We start from the raw sequence: 16445 nt of genomic DNA, 5'->3' as shown, positions 1-16445 counted from the left end.
GTCAATGATTTTAGAAATCAGAACTAATCAAAAGTGCCGCCGCCCGCCACCTTGTCCTCTATCTCTTGGCGGGTAAATGAGATCAATAAAGCTGGCAACATATTTAATAATAATAATATGTCTTTATTTCAGGCTAAAAACTCATTTAAATATACAAATACATAATAAATAAAAGTAATATTTGTGCCACCAATAGCGCACCTATCTTGCGAGCACTTTACAGAGATTACCCCACTTCACTAAGAAATAGTGTTGAGTAGGACATACAATAGGCAGGACATTTGTCCCGTACATGACGTCACAATGTAAGAGCGGCTCAACATTTAAAAAATGTACTACTTCACATTTTCTGTCGCGGTAGTTGCTTTACTCGTACGCGAGAGAAAGCGAGAGACTAGTACAAAAGTCGAATGGGACGTCATTCTGTGGTCCTGTCATATAATTTTGTACTATATCCCTTATCGCGACGGAAATAGTATACGATGCGTTTAGAAATATTATTTTTTGAATTTGGATCTATTCAATTGACATTTTATAAAAATAAAAATTACTTAATAATTTAAAAACTGAAATATAATAACCAAGGTGAATCGATCTATTTTATAGGTTAAAAATAGGTTTGGCTTTTAATATCAGTATGTAAGACAAACTATTACTAACATAGAATACTTGTACCGAATCGTAAATCTATGATTACTAAGCTATATAATGGGGATGATGACTAGGTTTGAATATATTGATTTTTATGATACTTTCGGGTAAATAGGGTCAATGTTAACTAATTTATACATAAAAAGCAAAGATTGTCTGGATATTTGCAAAATAAATGAGATTATAAAATTTCAAAATCTATTAAAAATATTTTATCGTAATTAGATGAAAATTCATACAGTTTTAGCTTCCTTACATTAAATGTGACATTTTTTAATATATGAACTATAAGCATAAACGCACAAATAACAAAGATATTAGTAATTTTGTTTGAACGCGCATACAAATCTAACGATCACTACATTGCCTATGACGTCATTATTTCGAGCCATTTTGTATGGGGCGTTTTTCAGGGATCCGCGGCAGCGCCGCAAATCTGACTCTTTAAATCCCTGTAGCTTCGAAAATAATGATCGCAGATACCCTGTTACTTTTACAAAATTGCTTTACTATTAGTATACTTTTAATTTATATACAATTTAAAAAACTGTCATCATCCCTATTGTACTAGTACAAACATGACATTTGTACACGTTGCTTCAAACAAAGTTCAAATATGACATTTGTATTCGTTACTTCAAAATTCAAATGTAGTGCCAAGCTTCAGTACGCCTCGCCTCATTTGAAGTGGGACATTGTACTGCCCCGGTACAAAAAAGAGGCAACACTTACAAACTCTTTTTCAAGTCATGTCCTACCCAACACTACTAAGAAACTACCTCTCTAAAATACATTAGTATTCATGATCTTCAACAATATTCTATTTTATCGAGGTCTCCTTCCATATTGGAGACTTGGAGGGTAGACCTACCTACCACGCTTGTTGGCGGGAATAAAATGTTTGATTAAGATTTGTGATCATAAATTTAGTAGGTCTCAATATGGACTACGGTATGCCCGGTATAATGATCTCAGACCAATTACCTTCTATATAAAGTAATTGGTCTGAGGTCTGAGCCAATGGATAAAGGGATAAGGGAATGGTGATATTTACTCTACGTGATATAGCCTATCAATGTTCCTTGGCCTAGATTGGCTTGGCTGTCAGTGTCAAGTGAGAATTGATGTAAGTTTGACATTTGAATTTTGACGTTTGGTAAAAAAATGATAAATTCGAGAAAATAAAGTAAAGTTTAAACAATCAAAAAAATTGGTGAAGAAGAATAAAATATTAAAATTGATTAAAATTTGTCCAAATGAGCTTAATTTTTTCCATCTTATTTGATATAAAATACACACAGTGATATACAAGCATAATATAATTGTTTTTCGAACAAGTTAGAAAGCAATACTGTGCACCGTTTCAGACCGTTAGGTACACCTTATTTATGAATGTGGGAATCTTCAATAGAGTCAACAGCAAAGTAAGTTTCCCTAATTCTTTCCCTACACTGAACTCGTATATTTATTTAAGAATAACAAGAAATTCAACTGTAGCTAAATTTTCAATGTTATGAACAGTTCACTCACTTCTCATTATACTGCACAAGTGTTTTTTTTTCTATACTGTTGATTGACAAATCAACTGTGCCTTATATCCTGGGGCACAGGTAAGCTTCACATACATTTCAGCAAAGACCCCTTAGACTGATACATACACACAAATCCAACTATGCACTTGCTCACATATGCAGTGATGAGTATAACTGCATTGTGGTAGCTCTACAGCTCTTTGCTGTAAGAGAGTGAATCTGTAGATACTTTATTTAAGTGTGAATGATAATTATCATCTTCATCAGCTTATTTTATTTTTGATGGCTTGTCTTCGCTCTCCTCTCATACAAAACAGGACTTAAAATATGATTTGGCTGCTGAAATTTAGTAAATATAATATTTTTATCTACATCTACAATATTATATGTTTTACACCTGACAATATATTGGCAAAGTACCATAATTCTAAAACCCTCTTCCTCTCTCCTGTCTTAAATGACAATCTCGGTTTCTGTTGTAAAATTTTTGTTATCTTAGTATATAATTATAATTATAATTAGATTTAGCAATTAGTCTTAGATGTAATGTACGAAAATGAGCGTCAACTCGCTAAACAAACTGCTTGTTTAGTTTAGCGAAATAAAAGAGTAAGGTATAATTGTTAAGTCATATCAATGAAATAAAACATAATCTGGGCCATTAAAATAAACTGATGTTAGATTATAATTATCAATTCACAGTTTATATAAAGTATCCACAGGTCCACTTTTTAGCACAGAGATATGACAAAATAAGAAATGTGAAGTGATAGTTACCACTCTACAATGCAGTTATACTTATATCATCAACTAATGTGTGTGTGTATCAGTCTTTAGGGTCATTCCTTTTTTTTTGGGTGGTGGGAGGCTTCAGCAGTGGTTCGTTACTACCGGCAAAGACTTACGACCAAGCAGTTTAGCATTCCAAAAAACCTTACCAGATGCAAGAGAAATGAAAGCTGTCTTAAGTGATACCAGTTATTAGAACGGTTATTAGGTTATTAGGTTGACGGCCTCCGTGGCGCAGTGGTATGTGTATATGGTAGCGTTCCCGTACAATGTCGTGTAGAAACCAATCAGGGTGTGGATATTCATCTTCCACCTAACAAGTTAGGCCGCTTCCATCTTAGATTGTATTCAAGGACTAACTTGTAAAAATAAAAAAAAATGAAAAAAAAAAAAAAAAAAAATTAGAAAGAGTTGACTATAAATTTGCTTGCTGGCACACATCTACTCATAGTAAACAATAGGCAAACTTATTATCACAATAATATTATTAGGCGAAACTACTGAATATAATAATAATAATAATAATAATAATAAGCCCTTTATATTACAATACATTTTGTTTTAATTTTTTTTTTTAAAGAATATCTCTTAACATAGTGTGCCTTTCGGCATAGGCCTCCTCCAGCGACTTCCACTGCTCTCTCTCTAATGCGACCCTTCTCCAGTTTGGACCTGCTGTGAGCTTTAAGTCATCCTCCCATCTAATGAACTGTTTACCCCGATTCCTTCTGCCGTCTCTAGGGTACCATTCCGTCACCAGTCTGCTCCACTTCCCCGTAGTGTCCCTTAGCATGTGGCCTGTCCATCGCCACTTTTGCTGGTCGACACGAGTTAAAACATCGGTGACCCCAGTTTTAGTTAGAAGGTGAGTGTTTCTTACCCTATCCTTTTTCTTGTGGCCAGTCATGCACCTCTCCATGGATCGTTGGCACCTGGCCAGTTTAGCCCTTTGAGCCATGGTGAGCGCCCAGGTTTCACAGCCGTATGTTAGGCATGGCAAGATACACGTGTTGAAGGCCTTCCTCTTAATTACCATGCTCAGTTCCTTGGATTTCATTATCTCCTTCAGGGACCAATATCTTTTCCAGCCAACGGCAATTCTCGTGCTGATTTCTTTAATCATTTGGTCCCTGAAGGTAACAACTTGTCCAAGGTATGTGTATTCTTGCACATACAATAATGGGTTGTTATCAATGCCGATGTGGTTGGTGCCGGCATTGATACTGAATATAATTGACTAAAATTAGGAACAAAGATTGAAAATATCTTTAATTAACAGATAGGCTACTTTCTACCCTGGAAAATCCATGGGTCCCATGTGATTTGTGAAAATCAGAACATGGGAACTGCTATTTATATTGCCAAAAAGGATTGCTATCAACATATCTGTCAATAAAAACATCTTATGTTTTCACAGGTTAAAGAAGAAGACGGAATGTATTCAGAGTGGAACTCACTGCCCCTGGAGGGTGGGGGCAGGGGTGTGCTTGGAGCAGTGGGGGGGCGCGAGGTGGTGCTGGCTGTGGTCAGGCAGCTTGCCTCGCACCAACCCAGCCCACTCACCACTGATGCTGAGGTAAGTTACACAAACAACTGGTAATGTTGAATGGCATTTATTAGATTTTAAATCAGTAATTAAATTCTGTAAGCTTATGTTGAAGGACAGCCTGACTAATGCTCTAGTTTTACAAATTAAGTTCAATGAAAGCTTCTTTTTAGCTGGGCATTCTGTTAATATGCCCCAAATACAGAATTAGTGAGTCTGGAATGGTATTTTATATGGGATTAGCAGATGCCCCGCAGTTTCCCCTGCGTGGTTCTCGTTCGCGTAGGAATACGGGGATAATATACAATATTTAGCCTTCCTCGATAAATGGGCTATCTAACACTGAAAGATTTTTTCAAATCGGGTCAGTATTTCCTGAGATTAGCGCGTTCACGGAAACAAACAAACAAACTTTATAATATTAGTATAGATTATAGGGGATATTTTCTTGAGTGACAAAATAAAAACAAATGTGTAAATGTGAAAAATCAATTATAATTGAAGTTTTTGAACCCATTGGTTAATTATTATTTTCAGTCTTATACAGGGTGTCCCGTAAATAGTACAACATACTCTACCTACTAAAATAACGCAATATATTATGTTAGCGGAAATTTTTCGTCACAATTGCTATTTTCATTTCAAAAGGGGTTGATTTATAGTCGTTACTTATTAAAATTTGTTCCTTATTTTATTTATTTTATAATAAAGACCAAAAGAGCCGTGATAGCCCAGTGGATATGACCTCTGCCTCCGATTCCGGAGGGTGTGGGTTCGAATCCGGTCCGGGGTATGCACCTCCAACTTTTCAGTTGTGTGCATTTTAAGAAATTAAATATCACGTCTCAATCGGTGAAGGAAAACATCGTGAGGAAACCTGCATACCAGAGAATTACCTTATTAATTAATAATTCTCTGCGTGTGTGAAGTCTGCCAATCTGCATTGGGCCAGCGTGGTGAACTATTGGCCTAACCCCTCTCATTCTGAGAGGAGACTCGAGCTCAGCAGTGAGCCGAATATGGGTTGATGACGAGTACGACGACGAAAGACCAAAATAAGAATTAGGCCAGCTGAGCTTGAAAGTAAGTGTTCCAACATGTTTGTAGGTGGAGTGGGTGCTAGAAGTGATCCGCTACGGCCTCTCCCTGCCGCTGAGTGAGCACGAAGCGTTGCGGGACTGCGTGCGTGTTTGCTGCTCGTGGCTGGCTGCGCTGCTGCCGCCCGCCGCGCCCGCTCAGCCGCCCCCGCCCGCAGTGCCGCCGCCCCTCGCCGCCGAGCCGCACCGTTACGCCAACAAGATATTGAACCACTTGCACAACTTATTTGTGCCGAGGCCCAATGAAAGTGAGTGCTATACTATACTAATACTAGCGGACCCGGTCAAGCTTCGTTTTGACATAAGTGCACCTATTCTCTATCCCTACTGTACCCTTCTATACCTTTTTATCTTAAGTCCTCTTAATTTTTAACAATGGAAATATTGAGGCTATATTGTAGATAAACTTCATTAGTCATCCATGGTAAACCATTTTAATTTATATTATGGGGATGCAGATTTCCTTGTAGTATATTACGTATTTTATTGAATAATAATAAAAAAAAAATTATAGAATTGTTTATTAATATATTTCAAAAACAAATTTCCATTTGGTTGCAAGCACTTGCATTCATCTATCAAACGGAATTGGGTAAGTTGCGAATGAAGACTCTTTATAAAAGTTACTCTAAACATTCCTGATCTGTAATGTAAACTTTATTTAACTCTGTTTAAAGTCAAACATCCTAAAACATCCAATTTATATATATTTATATATTTGGCAGGGAGGTAGTAAACAGTTTAACAGAGTTAGTGTTATGTTATTATTATTATGAATGGATTTTGCGATAGGGCCGGATTAAGGAGGTCTAATGGCTTTCACAAGACCTCTTTAATCCGGCCCTGTCATAAAACTACCAACTATAAACCACCTCCCTGCTAAATTTCAAGTTTGTAGCATAATAATTGAATGACTTTCATACAAACTTATGAAAGCCTCTAGACCTCTTTAATCCGGCCCTATCGAAAATCCATTAGCATTAGCAGATACCTACTAACTATAGACTACCTCCCTGCCAAATTTCATCTTTGTAGATACGTCAAGTGGTTTTCGAGATTTCGTGAGAATGACCTTTCGTATATAAATATTAAGAAAACTAGCCTATGACCGTACAATATTTTCTCCGTTTTGGCCACATTTTTGAGCGGTGCTTTGCTCCTATTGGTCGTAGTGTGATGTTATATAGCTTATAGCCTTCCTCTTAAAATGGGCTTTTCAACACAAAGATAATTTTTCAATTCTAACCATTAGTTCGTCATTAGGTAAGGCAGAAGTACGAAATTGCCTATAACGGGCGAGCAAATGTTGTTTGATGACGTTACGGCTTTAAACGCGAGCTGAAACTTTAAAATTCTATATATCGGGAATTAATTAACGTATCGAAATAATAATTTTTTCACGAGTATTTTTTTGTTTTCAACAAAGAATACAGAAAGCTAACATTTTAAAAATAGTTAACATTATTCATTACAATACAATTTCTTCTTACTTCCTAAATGAAGATGGAAGCTGATATATCTGAAATATCTCTTCAGGTGGCAACTTGATAAGCAAGCAAGCCGTGCTATGCCACCGCGTGCTCCGCCTCGCTCGCTCGCTGGCCGACAGCGCGAGCCTCGGCGCCCGCGAGTGGAAGTCGCTGTTGCTGCTGCTGCTCGCTGCTGCCGCTGCACTGCTGGCGCCGCCCGCGCCGCTGTACGGTGCCGCCGAGCAGCTGTGCGAGCGAGTGCTGTGCGTGCTGTTTGAGGTGTGGATACTGGCGTGTCACAGGTGTGTGAAGTTTGAATTCATTACGAATAAATGGATCTATAATTATTGAAAGGCTTAGACTAATTACATAAGGACCAGTATCACACCCAAATTCACTAACAAAATTGTCTGTAATTATTTAAGGAAAAGGAGCTTAGATTAGGTATTTATCGTATACTAAACTGAAAGTTGTTGACCGTTTTTTACACCATTCAACCATGTTGCCATGATAAAAAACATACCTTGGTTACTTAATATTGCTAGCTAACGAAAAAAACATTTTATTGTTTAAATAACATTAGTGGTGGCAAAAAATGTTTTTAGTTTTAATGACTATATTTTATGTTCTGATAAAAAATAATTTAGTGCTTCTTGTTTGACACTCAGAAAATGGCCAAGCCACCATACACATCTGGGAGATGCCCTTTGATATTTAGTTGGGAGTTTTTAACACCATTGGTTTGAGTTGTCTAAGCAAATCACTAATGTTTACTCAATATTCATTTCTTGATTTCGAGGAGCTTTTAATTTACCTTGGTTGAGCTAAAGCTTTAAAGTTACAAATACAGCTATTTGAAAAGACTAGCCTTTCCCTTACGACCTATAACATTAATTGAGGCACGTGCTGCAAGTACAGAAGATTTACTCCGCAACGACATTTAAATGAATAGCGACTCTCGCTACGACACAATACAGCGCAATTCAGTTCGCACAAAATTGTTAGCCTACTTTTTTATTCACCTACAACTCATATCTTTTCTGACATTATTAGGGTTGTCTTCAATTACAAAATACTTAATACAAGATTTAACGTGCGGCTATGCTCTCCTGATGTCAATTAGAAAATCAAAGTATACCAACCTACGTACTTAACTAACGACCGACCGCGTGAATACGAAGGCGTGTAATCGAACCCGTGCTCGAGTAGCGTCACCCACCTAAATTTAGCACGAGTGGCCCGACCGAGTACTTTATAGGACCTGCCTCGCTAGACGTTACTTTTCTGTCAAAGTATATGATCGGTATTCGTCGTTGTGTTCGTCGGTGAAAGAGCTCCGTAAAAATACCTTTTTGTGTAGTTAAATTGTGTAAAAAAACGGGCAAAAACTTCTAGTTTAGTATAAGATATATACAAAATCTAAGCTCGTTTTCCTCAGAAAATGACAGACAATTTTGTTCGTGACTATGAGTGCGATACAGGTCCATTTCTATAATTGGTCTGAGCTGATAACAGTCAATATGGCTATTGTATGGTGCAGGTGCTTCCCCGGGCCGGCGCTGTGGCGCACGCTGCGCGAGCAGTGCGTGCGCTGGCGGCACCGCGCGCCGCTCACGGAGCAGTGGGCGCGCGTGTCGCTGTGCCTCACGGCGCGGCTGCTGGCGCACATGTACGGCCCGCTCTACCCCGCCATGCCCATCAGTAAGTGCCCCGTTTACCGTTCCTGCTTAGGAAGGAGTCATCATGATCGTCGTTATTCATTCACATTCGCCTGCTTCCTACGATTTTCTGACTTGGTTGACGTCAGTGTACCTAGTGGAGAGTAGACCAACACTGCGCTTTTTAAATCAGGGTCGTCATTCTTGGGAGTTGGGACTCCAACAGCTCTTCGGCATTAAGCTAAATTGGTAACTTAGGTTACTTAGGATCTCCTCATCTAACTCGATCACGCAAAGATACTCTCACCATAGCTCGCATAATCGCCCTCTGAAATAACTCTTATGATTTCCATAGTGAGGGACCAAGTCTCGGATCCGTAAGTGATCCACTGGTTCCAAGACTATTTAGGCACTGAGGAAACTTGGATGAAAAGATATCGCAGAGTTTTCCAATGCAGCTGTTACTGAAGGATGTGTGTATGTGTGTGGCAGGTGAGGAGGATGCCAGCCTGGTGCCGGCCGACATGAGCGCGGAGGCGGTGACGCAGAGCTGGTACCGCATCCTGCACACCATCGGCAACCCCGTGGACCTCACCAAGCCGCATCTCATCAGCCACACTCCTGAATTCCTACAGGTATTTATTCATTTGTTATTACTACTCATCATCATTATCATTAACAACCCATATGTGGCCCTCCGAATCGGCGGCAGAGCTCATATCCTCTATCTATTACGGTTCGTAACTAATAATGAAAATACACTTAAAATTTTAAATTACTCCTGTACAAGTGCATACTAAAACCTGTTTGGACTGATGGAATAAAGCCCTGAAATTTGTAATACTACAAAGGTTTCAGTTCAAGATGCAGAGTATTACAATAAACGCCCTTTTGCTTTTTAATCCTGAAATTAGACTATTAAAACGTGAAATCTATGACAGGCTACAGTAAAAGACGGTAATGGTGCGAGATGAAACAGCGAGGTTCTACTAGTTTGACATGAAGTAAGAAAGGGACTAAACTAAACTAAACTAAACGGTAACATTGTCCGATATTTATCAGAAGAATAGCGGACGCCCGCGACTTCGTCCGTGTGGAATTCAGTTTTTCACAAATTCCACAACAACCATGGATTTTTCTGGGATGAAAAATAGCCTTTGTGTTAAACTAAACCAGAGTAAAATCTATTTTTATTTTCATGCCAAATTTCAGCCAAATCGCTTCAGTAGCCACAGCGCAAAGTTGAAACATATACCCTTACACACATACAAACTTCCGCCTTTATAATATTAGTGTGATGTGATGACGATGTGATTCTGGCCCTTAGTATTGCAATGAACAGACAAGTATTTCTATGGGCTTTACAAATATCCTTCTCTCCATAGTATTGGATGACAGCGGAGGAGGGCAAGGAGGGTAAGGAGGGTCGCGAGGCGTGGGTGGGCGCGCTGGCGCACATCTTCCACCGCGCGATGCTGGGGCTGGCGGCGCACGTCGACGCTTTCCTAGGTATAGTCAAATTCAAACTTTATGACGCCTCGGAACATCGAGCGTTAATGCGCAATGAAAATTCACCCCAATACTCTCTCTACTCGCAAAGTTACGATAAGCTTCTTGCAACCTGGCTTCGCCTGGCTAAACTTCCGATTGTTGTCGGTTCTTGTCCTTAGTCAAAGGACTTAAAGCAAAATACGTAAGGACTAATATCGCACCCAAATTCACGAACAAAATTGTCTGTCATTTCAAGAACGTCAATAACACGAACTTATATTAGGTGTATTATATCTTATACTAAACTGCAAGTTGTTGACCGTTTTTTTACACCATTCAACAACACAAAAAGGTATTTTTACGGAGTTCTTGTTTTTTTTTAACCGACGAACACGACTACAACTACTTGCAGGAGACATCGATTCTATAAAGACAGTTTTTTTATAATCGCATTAGATCATTGATCATATACTTTAACAGAAAAGTAACGTCTAGCAAGACAGGTCCTTATGTAATTAGTCTGAGACTTAAAACGATCCGAGGATCGCGTCGATACTACTCGACACTACTCGGCTGACTTCAAGACGTCATCGAAGTGAGAAGTTTATTTCAGGTTAGACTTTAGAGTACTTAATACTACCCGCAGCTAAATTCCGAGACGTCATAAAGTCTGCACCGTACCGTGTTTGTTGATACGGGACTGTACATAGAAATAGTATGCATACAAGCGCAATCAACACAAAGCCATAGTCAAAATTCATTTACTTCAAGTAGATTTACAAGCACTTTAACATCAAGTTATTTTATATGGTGATAATTACAGCAAAAAAAAAATAAAGTTACGCGGATTCCAAAGGCGCCGTGTTCCGAGAAAAGCCCACGACAAACTAATCTAGGGTTTCTTTATTTTTTGTTGCCAAAAATAATGTAATCACAAAGTTTCCGTGTGCTAATGGACTATAGGACTAATTGGAGGCCATATTTAGAAAAATAATTGGCAAATAGTCTTTTTTTAGGGTTCCGAATGTAATATTAAAGACATCTACTCTTGACCTCGACATCTCACCTTTGGTTAGTTGGCACGAAGGTACAGGTTTCAAAAACTTGATTTTGAAGCTTCAACTTGTAAACGTTGATTGCATTTTATATGCGTAATATTTCTATGGGTCAAACATGTATAAACACTGGAGTTTGAAAAGCACATAATATTAATCATAATTTTAAGTGTTTTCACTAAGCAGAGCTAGCGAAATACATCATTTGATTATTGTCATAATTCGTCCATTACGTTAATATTCTAAGAATAATAATAAATCATTGAACTGGTGTTAAATCTCTCGTCATTGGTCTATAATTGTATTTAAACCAATGGTTGAATATCGCCTGCGAAGCTCAGTGGAAATACAGCCTTATAATTGAACAAGTTACTGCATTCTCCTCTATACTTTCTTCCTAACTTATCTAGGAACTTTCGAGTGAAGTAACATTTACAAAAACTTGCGTAGACGCTAGCAATAGGGTTGCTGCTAGCCTTATAAGTTTTATATGATGATTCTGCGTTATGTACTGTTGAAGAAATTGAATAAATAAATAAGACAAAATGTTTTCAATACTGAAAATTAAGACACAACAAAATTAAGACACAGTTTCTAACTAAAGCAAACACTGTCGCACCTAAAAAGTTGTAGCTACTCCTGGCATTTAAATTGACGAATTTTAATAAAAACTATGTATTGACATAAAATAACTTGAAAATTTACTTAATCGACTTAAGTTGAGTAATAAAATCGAAGAACTGTTGGCAACCCTAGCTGCAAGCGAAGTTCGTTGCTTAATTGTAAAGATTTTTAGAAATAATGCTCGCAGCGAATACAAATCTCAATATTGGCAAATGTTTTACTATCCCTTCTTAGTTAAAGCGATAACAACAATTTCAAAGCATCTTAACTTGCATCCATGGTGTAATGCTAATTTGCCTCATTTGGTACAGTCTGTAATTGGACGCAGGACGTTACTCTGAACGCCACCATGGACGCAAGTTGTACGCGTTGTTTTATAGAAAACGCGCACGCAATCAATAATATTGTCAATTATATTGAGTATATCTATAATATCGAGTAAGGACTCCAAATCAACCTTACTCAATATATTAGATTATATAACCTCATGGGCAACCTTTTACCTACGAGGCAGTAATATTATCATACTGTGAAGGTACGACTTTAGTTAACCTATCCTTACATATTATCAATATTATTGACAAAAATACTGACTGTGTGCGGGCATCTGTTTTCTGCGTAAAAATATAAAAAACCATGATATGCCTACAGGTTGTTGGTGTCATAAGTAGTTAGTGTAGATCATCGTTTCTTAACCGAATTGCGAATCTCAAATGTTTGTATTGTGCCTTAATATGCGAGACATGACGTCACGCTTATCTCTGTTGTGTTCATAGGCTGTATATCCACGTGCAAGAGAGTCAATCAGTTATTATTACGGGTATAAATTTAATTAATTCAGGGTGTAATCTATTTCCATTCCAAATATCAGCCAAATCGTAAAAGAGTAACAAACTGTGCTTTTTTATTTTAGTGAGAAGATCTGTCATTTTATTTGACAAATGACATGACAGATATTAAATTACTGAGTAGGTGGCAAAGTAATTTTGGAGGACTTTTCGGTTAAGAAATGATACCATAGCCGTAGTGGTTTAGTGGTGTGGTGTGGGTTGAGTGTGTCGAGTGGGCAGGGCGCAGCACGGAGCGCTGGCTCGTGGAGAGCTCCGGCGCCCCGCCCCCGGGGGGAGCCGCGCCGGGGGGAGCTGCCCCGGGGGCGGACGAGGGGGAGGTGACCCCCCCGGCGCACCGCCGCCTCGCCAAGTCGTTCAGCACTACGCGCCCAAGGGACAAGCCTGTTGAGAAAAGTATGGATTGTTTTATTTTTTACACCTGGTTTTGAAGGTAGAGGTAAGGACTACCATCAAATTCAAATTAATAATCCATTTATTTCAAGTAGGCTGAGTTCAAAAGCACTTTCAAAACGTCAGGTTATGTGGTTGGGGTGATACGTAGAGTCGAAGAATTGAAATTAATGTTAGGGTTTCTCCAAACGTGTCATTCCATCCCATTTTAACGGCGCTACGGTAACAAGTGCGACGTTGGCTCCTTGTAAGTAATTTCTGCTTTGTCTGCTAAGTTTGCTGTTATTTTGATATAAGATAAGATGGTGTTCCTTACCTCTATCTTCCATAATACTTGACAAATGGGAACGCATAGTGCGATGAAGATTCGGCCGGAAATCTTGGTTCGGGAACGAAAAACGGGAAAGTCAGAGATCTAAGTTCGGATCATTTAAAAAGCCTACGTAAAAATTACTTTATCTTTTGCTCTTGACAATATTGTCACATAACACTGGACTGATAGCAGTGAGCTGAAGGAGACCTCAAGCAATAGATTTATAAACAGACCTTTATTTATAGGTAGGTAATAAGTATATTGGTTGGCAATTATGGAGTCTGGATAGGGAGGTAGAAAGTTTCAATGGTCCCTCAAACAGAGACGAATATCTTAGCATTCCATGGATTCACCGTGCGGGTGCCGGGTCCATCGCGTGGTAAAGAGAAAAACTCCGAGCAGAGTCCTGGACTTGTAGCTAAAGGACGTAGGGTTAAGGAATTCCTTGACAATCGATTATCATTCCCCTCCTCCGCTTTTGTTGTTCTCCCTACCTAGTCAAATTTGGTAAGATCCTACTAGCAGCTTTGGATACTTGTTCTAATATATAATTTACTGTAGTTCTAGAAGCCAAGGTCTTTAAGCAAGTTATAGAGAGATTTTATGGTAATCCTCTCGCACCTACAGCGTACAGACTAACTACATAGCCATTTTTAGTTTGTTCATTTGTTAAGTTAGGTTAACAATACTTACCTCAGCTCTTTGTTTGGTAAAAAGGAAAAAGTCTAGATCTTGAAATAGTGATATCCTCTGGGATTTTGTATTATTATACCTACGATTCTCTACTAGGAGTATAGATAACCTAAGGTACCTATAATAAGTATTTTTTTATATTTTATGTGGGATATGAGAAATCTTGCCCCTAGTCAATCATTTAGCTTTTCGAAAAGCCCTTTTAAATATCACCCCTTAAGGTTGCCTTCTGCCAATGAAGTTTAATTTTCAAACTATGCAATCCCATTTGTAAAGTATTATAATACAGTATCTAGTTACTGTTAGTTAAGTATGAGTAAGTAGTATTTTTTTTGTTTTTGAGTGTTAACATTAACATTGAAAACAATTTTAGTTTGGTTTAGTACTTTTTCAATTGTATATTTTTCTTTTTAGTTTTAGTTTTGTTGCACTGATTTTTCTGCTTGTACATTGACTAGTTACGTAGAGTAATGTAGAGTTTAGTTTAGATTTTTTTGTAGATAGTCATTTCTGTTCTAAGCACTAATGTTGAAAATACAGTATTATTTTTAGCACTATCGTATCGTAAAAAAACATGTTTTTAAGTAAGTTGTCATGGTCACTTCATAGAAAATGGTTTAGGTTTATCACTGTAAGTTATCCTGCACCTAATAGTAACAGATCTTCGTGGAATTTGAAATTAATTTAATAAACGAATATTGCTTGTGAAACTTGCATGAAAACCCATTTAGTACTTGGAAAATCAGAGTAAACAGACATATGCCAAAAATTTTATATGCTTCTTTTCTTGTTGCCCTTTAGAAGTTTTTTTATTTATTTAATCAACATGCAAAATCTTTTTTTTACCTTTACTACACTTACTATAGATTATCATAACATAAATACATATAATTTAAGTAAGAATTAATTTCTGTGGTTCACTATCGTAATAAAGTTGTTATCATTTTAGGTACGCCCCGCGCATCCCTGATAGGATTGTCAAGCCGCCCCTCTAGCGTTGTACCAACGACACCACCGAATTCCATCACTTCTCAAGGTATATCACTTTTGTCACTTGTCATTATCCCAACTCAGTGAGGTCAGCACAATATAGATATACGTCCATTCACATCTTTTCTCTTTACACACAATATATTCTCAAATGTCTAAATACCCTCAAATAAATATCCTGATGCTACATTTATATGGTTGCTGAGACTTAGCCACCATCTCCAAGTATTTACCGCTTGGATACCATTTACACTCCCGCGACTGCGTCTGTATGTTTCGGACTGGCAAGCATGGCAGACGGCTTTGGATTGAACATAACCGTTCGGCGCGAGCTCATAAGCGACACTGAACAGCGGAGTAAGTACGTCGCAAGCGCTTGCTACCAGTTTCCTTTGATCTGTGTTCAAAGACCGACTCTAACATCGACGATCAGCTCACGCAAGACAAACACGACTTGCCAAGCATGTAAACGTGGCATCAAATGTAAACCCCCAGCAAGTCTAGCAATCACCGAGATATCTCTAGAGAAAGACTTAATCGAAAATTAAGCCCAATAGTTGTATCTTTCTTTCGTTGCGATGACACGAAAGAGCATTATTTTCGATTCTGCCGCTAATTGTTGACAATATGTCTTTCTTCTCTCGTCTCGACATATACAATACATAGATATATATATATATATATATATATATATCATGCTAGGTGTACTGGTGACGCTGCTGAAGTCCCATAAAAGAATCTATAACATGAAAAAAAGTAAAAATATTTAATATTTACAGTAGGTGACATAGAAAAGCCTCCTTTGACACCTCTACGACCCAAAGTGAATTCTATCTTCCATCTGTTTGGAGAATGGCTGTTTGAAGCGGCACTAGTGGGGACCACACCGGCTCACAATGTTCCACGTAAGTTGATTTAATTTTTTTTTATAAGTAAAACTTCTTTACGCATGCTTTATTTGAGGAGTAAGTTGGCGTATCCGTTACGGAAAATGTAGTCGGCGAGTGTAAAGAGTGTAAAGGGCGATGGGCGTGTACAGGCAATGAAAACAGTGGTTGTGAATTTAAACTACTATGGCGTTCTTAGAGAACTTTGAAACAATTCCTTTTTGTACATTTCAGAAACCTGTTGTGAAGGTCTGCAGGGTCATAGATGGCGCTATCTTTTAATTTTTAAAATAAGTTTTACTTCAGTAGTGTGTTCTACAGCACACTAGTTTTTTTATATTACGATAAGGATTGGTATTTCACCTGTAGAACGACGATGCATATCAAAAAGTAACCAACCAATGATTGT

At 38.0% G+C, this 16445-nt stretch overlaps 1 protein-coding gene across 1 annotated transcript in view; it reads left to right on the top strand.

The window, feature by feature from the left end:
- The first annotated feature begins 1773 nt into the window (after positions 1 to 1773).
- The window catches only part of LOC112046832 (ral GTPase-activating protein subunit beta), a 43799-nt gene continuing 29127 nt past the window's right edge, over positions 1774 to 16445 (top strand). Inside the window, exons 1-10 of the mRNA XM_052886413.1 lie at positions 1774 to 2075; positions 4390 to 4548; positions 5626 to 5863; positions 7152 to 7386; positions 8625 to 8785; positions 9235 to 9377; positions 10128 to 10251; positions 12983 to 13156; positions 15109 to 15195; positions 15929 to 16054. Of these exons, the coding sequence (XP_052742373.1) occupies positions 2040 to 2075; positions 4390 to 4548; positions 5626 to 5863; positions 7152 to 7386; positions 8625 to 8785; positions 9235 to 9377; positions 10128 to 10251; positions 12983 to 13156; positions 15109 to 15195; positions 15929 to 16054 (1483 nt within the window). The 5' untranslated portion in view covers positions 1774 to 2039. The remainder of the gene's footprint in view (positions 2076 to 4389; positions 4549 to 5625; positions 5864 to 7151; positions 7387 to 8624; positions 8786 to 9234; positions 9378 to 10127; positions 10252 to 12982; positions 13157 to 15108; positions 15196 to 15928; positions 16055 to 16445) is intronic.

The sequence above is a fragment of the Bicyclus anynana genome, chromosome 17 (assembly GCF_947172395.1).
Source record: "Bicyclus anynana chromosome 17, ilBicAnyn1.1, whole genome shotgun sequence".
NCBI classification, from domain to species: domain Eukaryota; kingdom Metazoa; phylum Arthropoda; class Insecta; order Lepidoptera; family Nymphalidae; genus Bicyclus; species Bicyclus anynana.
This window is presented reverse-complemented; position numbering and strand designations above follow the sequence as displayed.